We start from the raw sequence: 19,085 nt of genomic DNA, 5'->3' as shown, positions 1-19,085 counted from the left end.
GCTTCGAAACGCGCCAAACATACCGTTTTAATCATCACTCCACGTATTCTTACTCCGGAATAGGTTCAATCGAACGCGCCCTAAGAAATAAAATAGAACATTCGCCGTTGTGTGCTCGTATCTTCCTTAGAACTTGAGGTTTGGTCATTTCACGTTGCAGATTGGCACTGAACGGGAAAGAAATGCACCAAATTTCAAAGCGCATGTGCAGAGCTATTGTTTTGCTCATTAAATTAAGTCTATTGTTTGGTCGCGTTTTTGATGACGTTGCCGTCTTTGATTAGGGAGCTTATTACGTAAGGAAGACGGCGACGCCAACAAGAACGTCGTCTAAAAATATTACTTCCCGTTATTATAATAATTTCGTTACAACCCCAAGTTGTTCGGAATGAAAATTGTGTACCAACATTGCAGAAATAAAATTGGCATGAACGGTGTGGTCGTTTGGGAAGGGCGCGTTCGATTGACCCTATTCCGGAATAAGAATACGTGGAGTGATGATTAAAACGGTATGTTTGGCGCGTTTCGAAGCTGCAAGGATGATAAAAATATGTTTAAAATAGCATTTTAGCAAATGTTTGACAATTTTAATGTGAATCTCCGCAAAAACGAAGGATTTCCAACTTGTATTCCATGTATTCCTATTCCGGAATACGGTCAATCGAACGCACCCTAAAATGTTTCGTCAGGTTTTCAAGTCCCGTACACAACCTCAAATTTGGTCAATTCGCGTCGTTAGGGAGCTTTAAGAGAGCTTTGGCAACGACGACGGGAACGCCAACGAGAACGTCATCTGAAATCATAAATTCTCTATTTCCGAATTGCCCATAATACACTTTGTTTGCCCCCCAAATTTTGCATAAGCCATTGTTTTCAAATGCTCTTGGGAATATGCAAAGTCCCCAAGAGCATTTGAAAACAATAGGGCCAACGGATGTTGAAGCAAATGTTGAGGCCGTTTGCCCTGGCCTTTAAAGCAACTTTCAATTTCCCGCCGAAAAGGATGTAATGTTGTCCTGGTTACACTGGATCGAGCATGATAAGAAGGCTAATCCTGGACAATTCACCACTTGCACAATCCCATAATACACCTCTATTACCCCCCAAAACTTTTGCATAACCATTGTTTGCAATTTCTCCTGGGACGTGAAAATGTCCCAAGAGAAGTCGAAAACAATGCTTATGCAGATTGTTGGGGGGTAAAAGAGGTGTATTTCGGGATTTGTGCAAGTAGTGAATATACATTGCACGCTCGTTCCCATCGAACCGTGACAACATGAAAGCACCGGAATATGTATCAGTGGTGCAAAGAGTCCGAGTAGTCCCTCAATGTCCGTGATGTAATGGGTACAAGATTTGGGATGGCGTCCTTTGCCCACATGATTGGCGTTGCACAGAGCTGTTGAAATCTCTGTATGTTGCTGGTTTCAACGTATCTTTCTTCCTGTTCATTATTCTCTCGCGTTTCTGCTCTGGTTGACATGAAATAACGGTCTTGCTCTTAGGAAACTTCCGAGGAAACTCCATCAGTGTAGCCGGAAATACATACCTGCTCCACGCGAGCGAACTCCGTGCGCGTGAATCTTCGACCTCTTCATTGCTTGATAAAACGTTTGGCTCAAAAATGGAAAAACATGAAGAATAAAAATGCGTCTCTGTGCGTCTCTTTATTGCCTCTGGCTGCGTGTTTTTTTCAAGCGCCAACTTAATCGCTTTCTCGCCAAGGGTTTCATTTCCTTTCTGGTTTAAGTGCTTTCTTAAGCCCGTCTGATTTCTTGGGGAACGAGCTTTTTCAAATGCTCTTAGAATTTGTTTGAAATCCGTTGCGGATTCATCCTCTCTAGCCTTGAAAAGTAAACTCGAGATTTCGGTTTCCATGGAGATAGGATGGTGCAATGACAAAGGTGTGCGGGAATCAAACTTTGAATTAAAATACCCTCGTCTTTTCACATTTTGAAGAGCGTTGTCCAATGCTTTGTCATTGGCTTGTTTTTCGTCGCGCATAGATGACTGTGCTCCGTAAGAATCTGTTCTCTGAGAATAATTGCCAACTTTAGAATTGTTCTTCATTTCTTCACTCCAAACGCTGGAGTTCTTCCAACGATTCTTGTTGCGCACTGTTTTACTTTCCGTATGCTTAATCGTCAGTTTCCCTGCTGAATTCTTGGAGCTTATCTTGACGCGTAGAAGCAAGCGTAGTCGGAGTGATTACTGTGCGCTTGACAAATTCTGATTCCGAAAGTTGATCTGTTTACGGTGAACCGTCATGTTCCACTTTTCAGAAGGACGACATCTACTACTTTTCAGATGTGCTACTTCCAAGCACCTCTCTAAAGCAGAGGCTTACATCCGAAATCTTTTTGTTCTTCTCAATCTCTTCCTTGCTCGACTGGAAGCATCAAAGAATTTCTGCCCGGGCAATCGTCTATACCTTTACAAGTTCAAATGACAAGTAAAGCGACGGGCTATGTCGTTCTCATTGGCTGAATGAATTTCGAAACAATCGTAGGGCATGGCTAAAGAAAAAAACGCTTCGCGAAAATAAACAGTTATTGATCCGATTTGAAGAAGTTTAAACAGCTTGAAAATCAAAATATGTTCTGTTCGATTATGAGAGTTCTGTCATCTTCGTTAAGTAGTTGAAATTCAAAACAAATTATATACAGAAGTGAGAACAGGTGTTTATAACTGACAGGTGTTGTTTTCATGAGTGGCAACTAGTTGGGGGCCCGAAGAGCAAAGCCAAAAACTCTACTCAACTGCTAATTTAATTAAGGACGTTCGCGCTAATTGTTTGTGCGCAACGTTACTGCGCAGGTAACGCGACTGTAATGTGTCACGCATTACTTCGAGTATTAGTGAAGTTGAGGTTTTAAAACCTCTGCAAAAACCGTGGACGATAAGTCTTGCACAGCGTTGGATCAGAGAAGATCGTGATCGGTCCAAATTGATTTAAAAATATTTATGAAAGTCAAGTAGACTACTGCACGACTGATATTCGTGTTGTTTTATCAGTCGTGCACTAGTCTACTTAACTTTCATAAATATTTTTCAAGCATTAGTAAAAAGAACATGGCGACAAAAACGCCGGGGAAAAAATTCCACACGGGAAAAGAATAGCACATTTATTTCCGAATCATCATGAAACGTTAAAGAGAAGTGAGCGGGAGGTTGGAAAAACTCTGGAAAAGGTAGCTGAAACAAAGTCGGCGACCTCCAATTTTTTCTTCATTTTTTAAGTAATTACTTTATGGCCTAACTCCAGGCGAGAAATGAAGAAAATTTCACCGTAGGAAGACTTTGGCGCGAACGTCCTTAACACATATTAGTAGTTTCTTTTTGCAGCAAGACATTCAGGTTCACAAAAATCGGAGAAGAATTCTGAATGGATCCCTCGGCTGAAAGGTGAGTTGTTCAAGGAGGCAGTGTGGCCCAGTGGTTAGGGCGCTTGCCTCGAGCTTCGGATATCCAGGGTTCAAGACCCGCTCTGACCACTCGTTGAATTTGATCCTGGTAGTCCAAGCTGCGCTTGTAAATAGCCAACTGGTTTGCCTCCGACCAGTTGGGATTCTTAACAGTTGTTGTTCTGTTCCGTCGTTTCGTTGTGTTTCATTGGCCCTGAAAAGCCCCTATGGAGAGCGGCCAATTAAGTATGTATCGTATTGTATTGTATTGTTCATCTGAGAGGCATTAGGCCCGGGCAAACGGCTTAAACATCTGTTCGATTTTGTTGAACGATGTGGGAAAACAGTTTCAACACATCATCAACATTACCCTGCGAGTAGTCTGAAATCATACCCTCCTTTCCTACGTTTTATCTCGGGAAACCCTCCCTAAAGAAAAGAACGCCTGATCGCAGGTTACCCTGAGAGCAGTTGGTTTCTCTTACGCTTCCCGAGAGAGAAACCACTGCGAGCAACCGTTAGATTTTCCATCGAGCATGTGCGAAGTACGTCGCACCCTGGTGATGCATTTGACATCACTTCGTCTTATTTTGCGGGATATATATGGAATTTGTCCCCTTGATCACTACACAGCAGGATCGCCCAAACGCAGCAGTTACGTAGCTGAACGCATGCGCAAGCGCCGACACAAGTTTACTAATCGTTTTACCGGTTCACTCGAAAAAGCTAACCATTGCTCCCAATGGTTTCTCTGTCGGGAAGCGTAGGAGAAACCAACTGCTCGCAGGGTACATCAATATTTGATTCAACAAAGCTTCACGGGAGGCGTTATATTCAGTTCCAGGCTGCAGCCGTGGTTGTTACTATGGATGCGGACATGGATACGTCATTCAGAGACCGACAACGAGGCCAAAAGCTTCAATTTCATTCAACATTCGCGACAACAAAAAAAGAAAGGGGTACAGGGATAGCGCAGTGGTGAGAGCACTCGCCTCCCACCAATGTGGCCCGGGTTCGATTTCCAGACTCGGCGTCATATGTGGGTTGAAGGGGTAGTTTCTAAAGAAACTGTGGTGCTGCGTCGGTGGGGAAGTAGTATACAAAAATTTGGTTTTATCAACGGAGTTGATAATGTAAATTGGCCACCGTACAGAGATTCTAAAAGCTGACGTTTCGAGCGTTAGCCCTTCGTTTGGATTCGCTCTGACGAAGGGCTAACGCTCGAAACGGACTGTCCTCGAAACGTCAGCTTTTAGAATCTCTGTACGGTGGCCAATTTACATTATCAACTCCGTTGATAAAACCAAATTTTTGTATATGTGGGTTGAGTTTGTTGGTTCTCTACTCTGCATCGAGAGGTTTTTCTCCGGGTACTCCGGTTTCCCCTCTCCTCAAAAAAACCAACATTTGACTTGATTTGCGTTATTTGTTAATTTCAGTTTACAGTGTCCCTAATTAGTGCTCCAGCGCTAGAACGATAAAGTTCCTATCTTCCCATCACTCGCGCTTGAATGATTACAAGGATCCATTAGAAGGGCTAACGCTCACATGGTCTATATGGATAGAAAACGAGCACTTTGCATTACACTCTAATAGTTACGTCGTGCTTGAATGAATTCGAACAAAAGCAGTACGTCTTCGGGTTTTTAAACAACAGCGAGCAAAGCAACCCTCACCCAAACATAATTTCTTCTTGGGAGATTTTCAACTTTGAGCAGATAGCCAAACAACCAGAATTTTGAAAAGAAAAAAAAACTTTAAATGCAATGGTTGAAAAGATCAATTTATTGCTCCACAAATTGGTGACAAATAAGTTAAAAATTTATATATACATAAGCTTATTTTCAAAATTCTTGCTATACATTCAAAGTATATATACACTTCTTAAAATATCCTGTACCATAAAAAAACCTGAAGATTAATTGCAATTTACACTTATTCGAACACCTGAGATTTAGAATCGAATCAACCTAGAAAATTGTTCCATACTCGTCGACGCAAATTTCCCTTTCGTAAACGGTCGTTGCCATTTCTCAGAACGGTCGTTGCCATTGGAAACGGTCGATGCCATTTATAACGGGTCGACTACACACTTCACTTCAAAGATAATTAAAAGAAACAACTAAGAAAAAATATTAACAAAAATTAAGACAAAAAAGGAAAAAAAAAACATTAATAAAAGGAAAAAAGAGTCAGAAAATTTCAAGAATCGAACTCGGGTTCATAGCCCTCACCCTAAACAGAACCCTAACCCGAACCCTAACTCATATGACCAGCGAGACACAACTCCCACTAACCGCAACCTTTTGAGTTCTTAGACCTAATGAGTGTAATTCAGAGCTAAAAAATAGCATCGACCGTTTCAAATGGAAACGACCGTTCTGAGAAATGGCAACGACCGTTTTTGAAAGGGAAATAGGCCTCGTCGACCCACACCGTCGACATAACTGCATTTCTCACTGTTTTGACAAGGATAGATCTACCTCTTTACGTTTCTGAAGTAACTTATTTTCTGCATAAATTGAATCCCTGCGTGACATGAAGGATGCTTTAAAATGCTGTAAGTGTTTTTCAGTAGCATTCGTTGTCATCTCCTAAGTCTAGGAACACATCGTAAGACTCCCGGTTGCAGTTGCCATCTGGGGTAAACACGTACTTGTGATAAGTGCCATCAACACATACAGCTGTAGGAAGAAAGGCTAAATAATGTAACTTAAACTAGCAAGCACTGCAGACGAAAGATGTTCGTTTATTTCAAAACTAGGGACTCTAGGACGTACCCAGTGTTCAGGTGTTACGGTCGAACCCTTCTAGCCTTTTTCAGACAAAAAAACTTAAATGGACAAAACTCGCTTACTTCAGCTTGGTCTGGTCCTTGTTTGAAATTTCTCAAACCAAAGATGGTTTCTAAGACATTAACCAACCTACAATCACCCTTCAAAATTACGTTTCCGAGAACCGAAATTTCTAAATGTACCGGAAAGTGGCAGCCCCCGGCCCAAATGCCCGCGTTGGGCGGAACATTCTCAGAACACCTCTAGACTAAATCCTGGATCCTCCCCAGAAGTCCTCTCAAGAGGCAATCCAAATTGCTGGAATGAAGCTGTACACCTTATTCCAAAATTGCCGCCATTTTTGTATTCTTTTGTTTCCATGCAAATTGGCCCTTATGGCCTCGCTTTCAAACGTAAAATTCAAAAGAATATTTAACCTAGAACGAGGCCATGGGGCCCAATTTGCATGGAAACAAAAGAATACTAGAATGGTGGCCTTTTTGGAATAAGGTGTATGGAACAGCCTTCGAACGCGTAATGTCACCGTGAGTAAGGTGCTGCAAAAAAGGAAAGCCCGTCACTCGAACTTTTACCCCCAGAGGCCCGGATTCTTTCTTTGTGCTCTGGCTGGAAGAAGTTCGAGAATTCCGGCTCTTCTGCGCAGTCTCAGGGATTTGAAACGACGGTGCTTTTAATGAAAGAAACGTATATTTGAATGGTGGGTTAGAGACGAAAGACAACATCCATCCTCGCGCTTATCTGAACACTTAGATAAATGCGAGGATCATTTCTATCTTTTGTAGTGCTTTTCATAGTGAATCACGGTCCCTAGATAATGCGTCTCTAGGGCTTCGTAGCTTCGCGCGTAGCTTGTGAATCTAGGGGTTCCTCTAAGGCCCCGTCCACACGTTTCCGGGTATTTTTGAATCCGCAACTTTTACTTTCCGGATGCAAAAATATTCCCATCGACACGAAGCGTATTCAAATCGAGTTTGCCTGTCCACAAGTATCCGAAACGTTTCTGGATTCACTCTAGTACTCAGGACTCCTCAAGGAAACAGAGCTAACAGAGCATGCGCCGTTTGGCATAATTGAACTGCAACGTGTTCATAGCTATGTTTAAGTGCACACACGTGATATTTCTTGAATTAAGTCCAAGAAGGAAAGAAATAATATTGCCCTCGGCACCCATCTTGAGAATTGATTGCACGGTAAGGAACTGGGATCGATCTTGTTACGTGATCCGGATAAAAAGAGTCCGGATTTAGCGTCCACACGGTTCCGGATTCATAGCGGATTCAAAAATATCCACGCTGGAGAGAGTATTAAAAAAGTTCCGGATTCGCCAGCGAATTCGCCGGATACCTGTGGACGGAAGGCGTATCTGGAAAGAAAAAGTTGCGGATTCAAAAATATCCGGATACATATGGACGGGGCCTAAAGAAACTGTGCTGCTGTGTCGGTGAGGAGTTAATTAAACACGAACATTTGGTTTTGTCAACCACCGGAAGAAGCTCGCAAATCTTTCTTACGGTGCTCAATTTACCATTATTATCAATATACCATATACGCGGCCAAATAGAAAATCGGCCTCTTCAAAACACACGCTCAGCGGGCTGCAAAAGACTGACAGCGGGCTGCTAATGCATTATCAGCCCTACAGCTGATTGGTTCTTGCTTCAACTTTGTGATATGCCTATTATTTATAGACGATTTTACGCATTTTTTCGGTAATTTTAAATAAGTTCACTGGACTGAGTTGATTCTCTAATAGCTTGTTCAATCAACACTTACATGATATTTTGAAGTGACTTTGAATTCGTTATTCACTTAGCTTGTATTATTAAAATTCGCATTCTTGATATGATTTGGCCTTGTTTATTGATAATAATGATAATGACATGCCTTTTTGCCCTTGTAGTGTCATTTGCGGCCCGAGCGCGAACGCGGGCGCGGGCGCAAATAAACAATATTCCCTCAAAAAGTCATGTTATTCCCTTATTATCAACTCGTTTGAAAAACAAACAAACAAACAAAACAAACCAAATTTTCCAAACTAGTGAACTTAAAGGGGCTAAGTCACGCAAAATGACGTCATTTCGTGACAACCAAAATGCCCAAAGAGTAGAATGAAACATTGCAATAACCACTTAGAACTGTTGAACAACATAAAAAAAATACAGCAAAAGGAAAGAGCATGGATGGACAGAAATGGGCAAGATTGAAACGGTTGCATTTTGGGTAATCTTGAAAAAAGTCGGCCCGACGTTTTTCAAGTTTATGGCAAATCGCCTGGATAAAGGTTGTTTTTACCCAGAATCATCGTGTTTGAGATGTATTATAATTTCGTAAGTGAAGGATTTTCGAGTTTTAAACTCATGATTAACTAAAGATTTCCCCTAAACACCCTAAGCCCTTCATTAACTAAGCAACGACCACAGCAAAGGGACGGAAGCGACAAAAAAATCTGCAGATTCACTGACCAAACACGATATATAGTTTTGACCGCGCTGCACGAGCGTTAAACATTGAAATAAATTTCTTTGCCGTCCACTGCAAAATTTAAAGTTTTGTGAAAAACGTCAAGCCGTAAGGATAAATTATTCATATTTTGTCCTCATAGCAGTTCCATTCCTGAGAAACCGAAACATTTTCGTCAGATTAAAAGGGTCGCAGAAGCGTTGCTCAGTGTAACGCGGATTTGATGATGCTCTCGTTGCCGTGATCATTGCTTCAGTTGCTTTCTCTCCTCCGCAACAAGCAGAGAGAATGATTGTGCAATGGCAACCCCGGTACTCACCAACAACTGAGCTCCCAGATCCGAAGGCGCAGATACACGGCCGCTCAGCTGGGACGGTGAAGTTGGCTAAGCCCCACTGAGATTCAACATATTGACCCAAAAATCCAATCTTTGCAAGGCTGACGAAGAACACAACGAAATGAACATCATTGACAAAATATGAAAAACCGGTGACATGCTAACAGCGACTTTGATTCCGCTTCGAGCCCGCGCTCTTGTAAACTCAATGCGGATTCTCGCAACTGAAAACTATTTTGCGTCAGTAGTTTCCCTTGTTCTCTAATCTGACGGTGGCCAATAAGAACCAGCAAACCGTACTTAACGTCAAACACGATTGCTTTAGACTAGGTGAACGAACGAATGAATGAATGAATGAATGAATGAATGAATGAATGAATGAATGAATGAATGAATGAATGAATGAATGAATGAATGAATGAATGAATGAATGAATGAATGAATGAATGAATGAATGAATGAATGAAACTTTATGTATTTAACCACGGGCAATTCATCAGCTATTTGCAGAAAGATCAAAACTATAACTATAACTATAAACCAGACTATATTAAAAAGCTACTTTCCGTGAATGCCATGCCTTATAGAGCTTTGCCGATTGCGCGTTTGAACGACCTGAAGGATTCCGCGCACCTAGCCTCACAAGAAAGGCCATTCCACAGTGTGGCGCCACTATAACTAAAACTATTTTTGAAATAATTTTGAGGGTGGCAATCTAGCATTAAGTCTGTTCTCTGAGTTGTAGCTTGTATTTCGTTCAGAAAATGTCGATGCTAAATAGTCCGCAGCTAACCCACGTAGGCATTTGAATACCATGCATGGCGGCCTTTTGTATGTTTCGCTGGTGATCAAGATTTTTCCACCCCAGAATTTCCAAAATCTGGCCAGCATTAACGTCATACCGGTAGTTAGATAATGTTAAAACGCTGACTTCTCCTTAATAACCTCGATCCAACTAGAAGGATTCACGTAGGGTAGAAAATACTCGTTTGGTGAAACCTACGCTGCGATGTTCGGTTTGATGTGGGACCTTAAGGTTGGTAATTAAGTCTATGGACTGGTTTTTGTGATAGGACAAGGTAATGGTTACAACTGGATGCTAGAAGACGGAAAGCCTGAGAAATTTAAAACTACTAAAGAAGTTGGCTATTTGACCGTTACCAAATCAAATGACTTTAAATCTTTGCATTATAGTATAGCAGAAGCACCTGACCTTGAAGCGTGTAATTTGCAACTGTTTTCCTTGGAACAAAGCTGGGGATTTTACGACACCAATTTTATGCCCAAATATGGACAAAAATAAGATAGAAGCTGCACGCGCGGGAAAATGCACGAGCTACGTTACATCCAAATAAGGAAATTCCTAAACTCAAAAAAACCTACGAACTAGAGTTAAACGCGTCAAAGTCAAAGTCAAAATAGCATTGACTTCGTGACCACTAACCTCGATCGTTTATTCAAGGAGGTATTCTTCAAAGCAAATATGTGGACTGTTCCCTTGTCACTGGACACGCACAGAAAGGCTGAATCATGGCTGAAGTTAATGCTGTAAGACAACAAAAACAGCATTGGTTATTCTTGCTGCAAGGGTTTCATCGTTTCTGACACCTGTAACTCACCAATACAGCGTTGCTGGATCAGCTCCTCGTCGCAATTCCACAAGCAGATTCTTGGTTTGTGTATCAAATACACGAATCAAAGTTCCCTATTCCAAAGACAAAAAGGGCCATGACACAATGTGTTATAAGGCCCTCTAGAATTGACCTGGGGTCCGTTTCTAGAAAGTCCCGAAAACTTTTCGGGCCGGAAAAGCCATTTTTGAAACTGTCAACCGCTTGTTGTGGAAAGCCGACTTTTAACATGTTTTCAGGGTAACAAAAAGAAAAATGACTGTGAAGTTTGACGACTTAAAACCCTCTTCGTTCTTGCGATACAAAGCGAAAATTTTGTGACACCCGAAAATGGCCCGTAACGTTCCGGGACTTTCGAGAAACGGGCCCCTGATTCTTGACCCCAAATAAATGCTGTTTACAAAAGTTGTGTGTCCAGTTCTCAAAGTAGAAAGGCAAAAAAAGTTTTCGACGCTAAAATTTGTGGGTGCAAATACATAAACCACCAAAAAAGAACGGTAATAGTAATGGTTATGGTTTATATAATGCACTCACAGTCTCTCGGTGGTTTACAATTCTTTCTCTGGGGTGGGACCAGACGTCAGCTTGTAAAGGCACCTCTAGCAGACGCTATCAATCCATATTTCATATTTCACCCACCCTCCCACCCAACCCATACATGAATGCAAAAGGCGGACAGACCACAACAACAGGGTCTACTCTTCGGGTTCTTTAACACCCCACAGTGTTGATTAACAGGAAAGGTTCACTGGGCCTATGGTTTATAGTCGTTACCCAAGAAGATTTGAAAGTCTAACCATTTGCAGATGAAATTACAAATTTAGGGCAGCTGCACTTTCTGCTCAATTTTTAAAAATTTGACCAAGATTTGGGTCATTGAAGTCATGAACATTAATGCAAGAAAAACCTGAAAAATTCAGCCTTGAACAGGAATTAAACCTAAGACTTCTGAAATTTTAGACCAGTGCTCTACCAATTAATTTCAAGCCAAATAGAAACTGGGGTCCACTGTATACAGTGGACAAAACCTCAAGGCTAGCAGAGGAATTGGCTAAACTGGGTCTGAAGATTAACAAGGTGAAGACTAAAGTATTAAGGATTAACACCACAAGTGAGGTACCTGTTGTGGTCGAGGGGCAGCTATGCAAAGAGGGACAGTTATGCAAACCCTCGACTGCATTTCGGGTTTGCATAACTGTCTTGAATTCTCCCAACTCCCCCTCGTGTTTAGATGAGGCTATGGAAACACAGAAAACGTCCTCTATTGCTTAAATGTGAAACAGTCCTGTTCACTCGAGTGAGTGGAAGAAAATAACCAAACAAAATTTAACAAAATGTTTGCATAAGTCCCACCTTCTCAGAGGCTGTAGCAACCTGGCTTCCCTGTTGATTGATGGCCAGACATGCTAATTCTCCTTGGTGTGCATTGATTGTGAAAGGTGCTGTAGAGGTATCTGGCTGTCTGTTGGTTAGGTCCTAAACAAAGAAAAAATATTGATTGCTATGGAATGGACTGCTTCAGTCACACAACTTGTTTTAGAGATACAGCATGACTTAATGTTGCTGTAATATTTAACGATGAAATGATATATGAAATGGATCATATGTGAACTGCGGATATGAAATCAAGTGAAGCTATGATCCTCGCAGTTATGAACGCAATTTTTGCAATTGCATAAAGAAGCCTGAAAATTTCAGGACTTCAATGGGGTTTGAACCCGTGACCTCGCGATACCGGTGCGACACTCTAACCAACTGAGCTATGAAGCCAATGACGTTGGGAGCTGGTCATTTGTGGGTTCCAATGTTCCCGTGAGGAATGAGTCAATGATGAAATGATATATGAAATGGATCATATATGAACTGTGGATATCAAATCAAGCAAGCGGATATGAACTGCGGATATGAAGCTATGATCCTCGCAGTCACTTGTAATATTTAACTAAACATTTGCATTTTATTTGTCAGGTCAGGAAACCTTCTTTGTTGGGTTATTGACCCGAGACCTGTCTCTTATCTGGAACACTGCCCCCCCCCCCCCCCCTCCAAAAAAAAGTGTCAGAGCTGAATCCTATACTTTGTTCGAAGAACAAAGTATTAAGCGAGTACAGAGCCTCACATTGTGATCCTGAAATTGGAGTATGGTACCAGTATGACAACGCGAACAGATTCCAGTGATGAGCAAGTGCATTTTGTCAAAGGTTAAGGATGGTGCCTACTAATTCAAAGGTATTTTTGCCCCGATTTATGATTATGCAGGAAAGGTAGATCTTAACAAGTGTTATTGAAATCCAAAAAGAAAATTGGGGGTAACCACGCATAATTTTTTCAATGATAATTCATGAACAATATTTGTAAAAAGCTCTAAAAGACAAAGCAATGTATGGCGTTCCTTCTCAAATTGAAGCTCAATTATACTGTATCTCAGTCTACAGAATGCATGGTTACCCCCAATTTTCTTTTTGGATACCAAGAGTACTTGCTAAGATCTACTTTCTCTGCATAATTTTAAACCGTGCAAAAATATCACTGTATTAGTAAGCATCACCGATAGGAAATCCAAGTATCTGGAGATGCGCAGAACGTATGCACAATAACAATAATATTATAGTAGACACCGTCCTTAAGTACGTGGAAAACTTAAGCTCTAATCTCTCTAGTCTAAAAGCTGCTTGTTGCATACCACAAGTTGTATGCTGCCACATTTCTTTGAAGGAAAAACCATCAACGGTCTCTCAGTACTGGGGCATACTTCACAGAGACCTGTATGGTGTAAAGAGATCCATCAATGGTGAAACAAAAGACCAGCATACTGGGAAGTAATTTATAAATTTATGTTAGTAAGATCATTTGTAGAGAAGCTGTTTCAAGCCTGGACTTTTTCCAGACTTCTTGGTAATGGCTTTACCCATTGACCCCTGAGCGTGAGCCTTAATTAATAGATTTTACTCTGTCTAAATGCCACATTATTTTACTTGTCAATGTTGGGGGGGGGGGGGGGTGGGGGTTCAGGGGTCAATGGGCTAATCTCTTAGACAGCATTTACACCAATGCGGTATCACATCAACACGGTTTCAAGACTTCGAAACTGCATCTAAATCAATACAGTTTGGAAGTGTTTACATGTACATGGAATCGTTTTCACCAGAAAATCCATGTCATGATGGTATATGAGAGCGCTGTACTACCTGCGAAATTCACCACTTTAAATCGCACAATGCAAATTTCGTCCCAAAATAGTAACCATATTCAAATCGCTACCGTTCGCCGTTTACACGAAAGATCAAACCGTATGATTTGAAAATGCTCCACTTTTGCCAGCATTTTCAAATTGACCCGGTTTTGGTAACAGCCTCGATCGGTGTCGTATAGACAGAAGGCATAACCGCATCAAAACGATGCAGTTACAAATGAAACTGCGTTTGTGTAAACATTGCCCTAAACTGATTCAGCAAGGTGACTCGATCAGTTATGATCATGTGTGCATCACTTTGTTGTCTGATATAACAATGTCCAGTTGAAGGCAAACAAATACTGTAAACACATCATTGTGAAGGACATACTTCGGGAAAGCTTCTTTGGTTCTCAAATTTATTTTGAAAAAATAATTGAAAGCATGGCAGACAGAACTTTGAGAAACAAAAAAATTAGCAACTTCCATGTCAGTGGCTGTTTACTTGGTACCAGTTTTTCAATTTACCCAATTGGAGGGTCCTTTACATCATAACCATCTGACGTATAAATGTCCAATCACAGGACCATTTCAAAATCTGACCTGATTTCCTGCATGGAACTGAGGATCTCAGCTCATGTCACCAGGGGTATTTTATATCCATCATTAAACCACTGCCTTTTCTCATACCTTCAGTTGGGAAAAAATCTTCAAGCTTCCAAGATAATAGGAGGCAGTGTGGCCCAGTGGTTAGGGTGCTGGCCTTGAGATCCGGAGATCCCGGGTTCAAGACCCGCTCTGACCACTCTCTGAATTTGTACTTGGTAGTCCCTGGTTCAAATTCCCAGCTGCACTAATTGTAAAGAGCCAACTGGTTTGCCTCCGGCCGGTTGGGATTCTTAACAGTTATTATAATTGTTGTTCTGTTCCATCGTTTCGTTGATTGTGTATCATTGGCCCTGAAAAGCCCCTATGGGGAGCGGTCAATTAAGTATGTATTGTATTGTATTTTATTTATTTCTTTGATCGTGAGCGGGCGGTATCCTGAGAATCCTGCAATCTGATTGGTTCCGGGACCGGGCAGTATTTTCCTATCTCCTGACCACGGTCATGGTAACCAACTACGCTAAGCGCAGAGTGAAGAAGTGAATTGAAAGAGCGAAGTTTTAATTATTTTGTCTTAATTGTTTTTTGCAATAGAGCAGTGTTATTGTTCAACTTTTGAAAGCGAAACTTCACATTGTAAAAATATTCCTGACCAATTCATTTTATTGTACATTTGTTGACACGTTGATGAGACAATGTGTAAAATAAAAACATGACTTTTCCAGTTTTTCTTAATAGTTTCTCCTACCTTCTAAAAATATAATTTAGAAATAAATAAAAATGTTATTCACCAGCCTTGGTCGGTGAATAACATATATGTATTGTATAATGCCATTTTGCACCAGCAGTGCTCAGACATGACTAAAGTTTCTTGGTACTGACTGTTCTTTAGCCATCACAACAATCACTCTGGCAATGTAATTGTGGTTTTATCGTTACGGTAGTACTTACCTTTAGGGTTTTCTTTTGTGTCAAAGTAAAAGAGTGATTTTGGGTCTTGTGGGAATGAAAACACCTGAATTCTTGTTTTGAGAACCACAAAAAGCCTATAAAACAAAAGCTATGAACATTTCCAGAAAATATTCCATTTTCAATAATTTCCATTGCAAGGTACCTATCATATAATGCCAATAATAATAATAATAATAATAATAATAATAATAATAATAATAATAATAATAATAATAATAATAATAATAATAATAATAATAACTAATGAATAAGTACATTATACCTAATCACATGCTGGAGAGGACCACAACATAATAATCACAAAAACTATAATATTATATAAAATTACCATGTCATTTGCTAATAGTCACTCAGCCATTAATGAAACCAATGAGGTTGTTCATTAATTGTCACCACAAAGGTGGTCTTATAAAAAAAACAAAAGATTCAACAATTTCAACCAAAAATCTTCTGCAAAGATAAATTATCGTCAAATTCTTACTTGTCTCTTCGCATCTTGACACTCATAACTGGACATCCAAATGAGAGTTCCAATACGAGTTTTTTAAGCACATCGTCCCAGATATAAACTAAAATAAAGCATAAACTAGGGCTGGTATTATCATAAATTTAAAAAAAATGAAATAACAATATTAAGGGTAAGATATTTATATAATCAGCAATGGTTTAGGGAACTTTATTAGCAAACAAATTCCTTCCTTAAGTTGACTGTGAAAATATCAAGGAACAAATGCAGAAGACTTAACCTTCATCATTTTTCCATAGAAAAAGGTGGGCAAAAAGCTCTCATCAAATACAAACATATACTTCCAAGGTATTATTATCAGCATCCAACTCACATTTAGCACTGACCAGTACAGTTACTGTAATATTACCTTTGTCATTGAAAAACTTTGCTCCTGGACCAGTTCCTACAATGACAATTAAATTGCATCTATGTAACATGTGAGTCCGAGAGATTTGACACGGCTCATTCAAATCTGCAAAGACAAGTGACAAGCAACCATCCATTTGAGCAAATGGTAAATCAAACACACATAGCATTATGAATGCTTTCATGGGATCAGGGAAAATCATTGCTTCTTTCATAAATAAATACCGGTAAGTCACATGTAAGCCATTCAGGCTCATACAGCTGGAGCTTATAACTCCTGGTTTCTGCAGCATAAAGTTAAATACAGTTTAACAAAGACTTATCCTTTGATTGAACTTTCTCAAGCGGTAGTGGTCCGGGCCAGTCGATCATCTAAGAGTGGTCAGCAGTGTTAAATGGCACAGGCACAGGCTCATTCAGTTGCTTTAAACCACACGTCAATTCATCAGACATTTTGCCAGCCACTTTGTGGGGTGGTTGTCCAGTTGGGTTTTTGCTTCTCTCCCACCCCCCCCCCCCCCCCCCCTCCCTACCTCCTCTGTTTACCAGTGTAAATAATGGGTGCCTGGATGCCTGGCATGGGGGCTCTTGGCTGGGTTGCAGGGATTGCTGGCCATGGGAATATTACTCAGTCAAGGGGCAGGCTGGCTGTCTGGCCTCCAGAGGAAACCCTCCAGGTACCCAACCTCCATTTAGTGATGCATTTGTTAACAAGAGTCTTGCTTCCTCATCCTGCCCCCTGGACAAGTTATATAATGCCAGTTCATTACAGGGTTGTAAACCCCCAGCAGTATGTCCCAGCACCTAGACCCAGGACCCATTTAGACACCTGGGTGGAGAGTGACACTGAGCAACAAAGTTTCTTGCATTTGTCCGAGGAAACAACGAGGCAAAAGAGCCAGGCACGTTTAAAATGTACCTTGCATTAGTTTTAGGGTCTGTTGTGGTCAAGTAACTTCACCAAATATGGTCAACATTCATTAACTGAGAGTGTTCGCCAATGCAATAAACCATACATGGCCATGCAAGAGGTTATTTATTGCCGTTCCCATTAACAACATTCCTCAATGTAATAGCTTTGTTTTATTATAAGGAGTAACTCTACAGAGTGATGGGAAATATAATGAGCATGTAAGAACCAAGCTTGTCAAAGCAAACAAGTGTTTACATGTCCTACCTTGGAACACTAAGACAGGAACACTACTCTCACGCAGAGATAGATCACTTTTTATATCTATTGTTTTACCCAATTTTAGCTATGCACTTTCAGTCTATTGGGCATCGGAGTCTAATCTTACGGATGTACAAAATATTTTAGACCGATGCCATAAACTCTGTTTCATTTCATTTCCAGTTTTTATCAAGAGCCTTTTAAATAAACAAGACCGAAACATTTTAAAGAAATTAATATCAACGGATTGCCACCCACTGAAAGATATCATTCCTGTCCAGAAGACTTATGTACATAATCTTAGGAAAAAAGGCTGCGCATGCCGAAAATTAATACAGAGCGTTTTATGAACACCTTTGTAAATAGGTTGATTTTTAAGCTCCATTTATTGTAATGACATACTTTTTTAATATTTATATATATGTAGATATTTTTATCATAGCTTTTACATGTATCTTCCATACTATTGTAACATAAGATATGCAGTTTTATCTTTTGATGAAATAAGGACTCATTATTATTATCATTATTATTATTATTATTATTATCATTATCATTATCATTATCATTATCATTATCATTATCATTATCATTATCATTATCATTATCATTATCATTATCATTATCATTATCATTATCATTATCATTATCATTATCATTATCATTATCATTATCATTATCATTATCATTATCATTATCATTATCATTATCATTATCATTATCATTATCATTATCATTATCATTATCATTATCATTATCATTATCATTATCATTATCATTATCATTATCATTATCATTATCATTATCATTATCATTATTATTATTATTATTATTATTATTATTATTATTTGTTCTAGAACCTGAGAAATGTCCGATGGCAGTTTACATAGTAACGGGGCCTGTAGTTAAGAAGGACCCCCTCGTAATTCTCAGTTTCTCAATCTGTGTCAAAAATGAGCCAACCATCACCATGAATATGGTTGGCAGGGATTATCAAACAATCGGTTGAAACAAGAACCAGTGCAATCGCAAGAGATGAGAGGAAGTATTTTATTTTAGACATAATATACATTGTACTATATACTACGTAGAGGAACTTACCAACACGGGCCTTTTCTGATAAAGGTTCCACATTATAAATCCGAAACCCACCCTCCATGGTGCAGGAAAAACAACCTTGATTGGAAATTGAAAAATCAGTGCAGTTACCGAATCATTTCATATTCATTTCATTTACCATCATAAAGAAAAGAACGTTTGTCGTCTACATTTTTCGGTAAACGTTGTACAAAAGAATTAACAAATTTAAGCTTACACCTAAAAAGTCTCGAATGAATGACAGAAAAATTATGATAGGCTTGCCTAAAAGAGCAAAGAAGCACTATAAGCGACCAAGAGAATTCTTGTGGGTTTTACCTTGATCTTGATTGAAGTCTATATGAAACACTTCGTTCCTTCGAGTCATTTTTTCTCTGGAAAAAATAATTTGCTGCCAAACAGAAATTGTGTGTTGTGAATGTTATGCTGTGTAACCTGGCATTAAGATGCTAAACAACAAAATTCCACCTACCTCTCGCGGGGAATTGCTATTAAATCAAGTTATTTTATAATCCCGTAAAACTTATATGGATTCTTCAAAGCTTTGGAAAAAATTCATGACAGT

The 19,085-nt window shown here is 39.8% G+C and overlaps 1 protein-coding gene across 1 annotated transcript; it reads right to left on the bottom strand.

Annotated features, from left to right (window-relative positions):
• Positions 1-5,166: 5,166 nt before the first annotated feature.
• LOC138007919 (WD repeat domain phosphoinositide-interacting protein 4-like) lies at positions 5,167-18,952 on the bottom strand. The gene is made up of 11 exons (XM_068855043.1): positions 18,839-18,952; positions 18,524-18,598; positions 16,253-16,357; positions 15,859-15,946; positions 15,357-15,451; positions 13,311-13,390; positions 11,981-12,103; positions 10,616-10,701; positions 10,441-10,542; positions 8,979-9,097; positions 5,167-6,088 (listed from the first exon to the last, which is right to left on the bottom strand). Exons 1-11 carry the CDS (start codon positions 18,885-18,887, stop codon positions 5,976-5,978), a joined length of 1,035 nt encoding a protein of 344 aa, XP_068711144.1. The 5' UTR covers positions 18,888-18,952; the 3' UTR covers positions 5,167-5,975.
• Between the last annotated feature and the right edge of the window lie 133 nt (positions 18,953-19,085).

The sequence above is a fragment of the Montipora foliosa genome, chromosome 6 (genome assembly GCF_036669935.1).
Source record: "Montipora foliosa isolate CH-2021 chromosome 6, ASM3666993v2, whole genome shotgun sequence".
Classification (NCBI taxonomy): domain Eukaryota; kingdom Metazoa; phylum Cnidaria; class Anthozoa; order Scleractinia; family Acroporidae; genus Montipora; species Montipora foliosa.
This window is presented reverse-complemented; position numbering and strand designations above follow the sequence as displayed.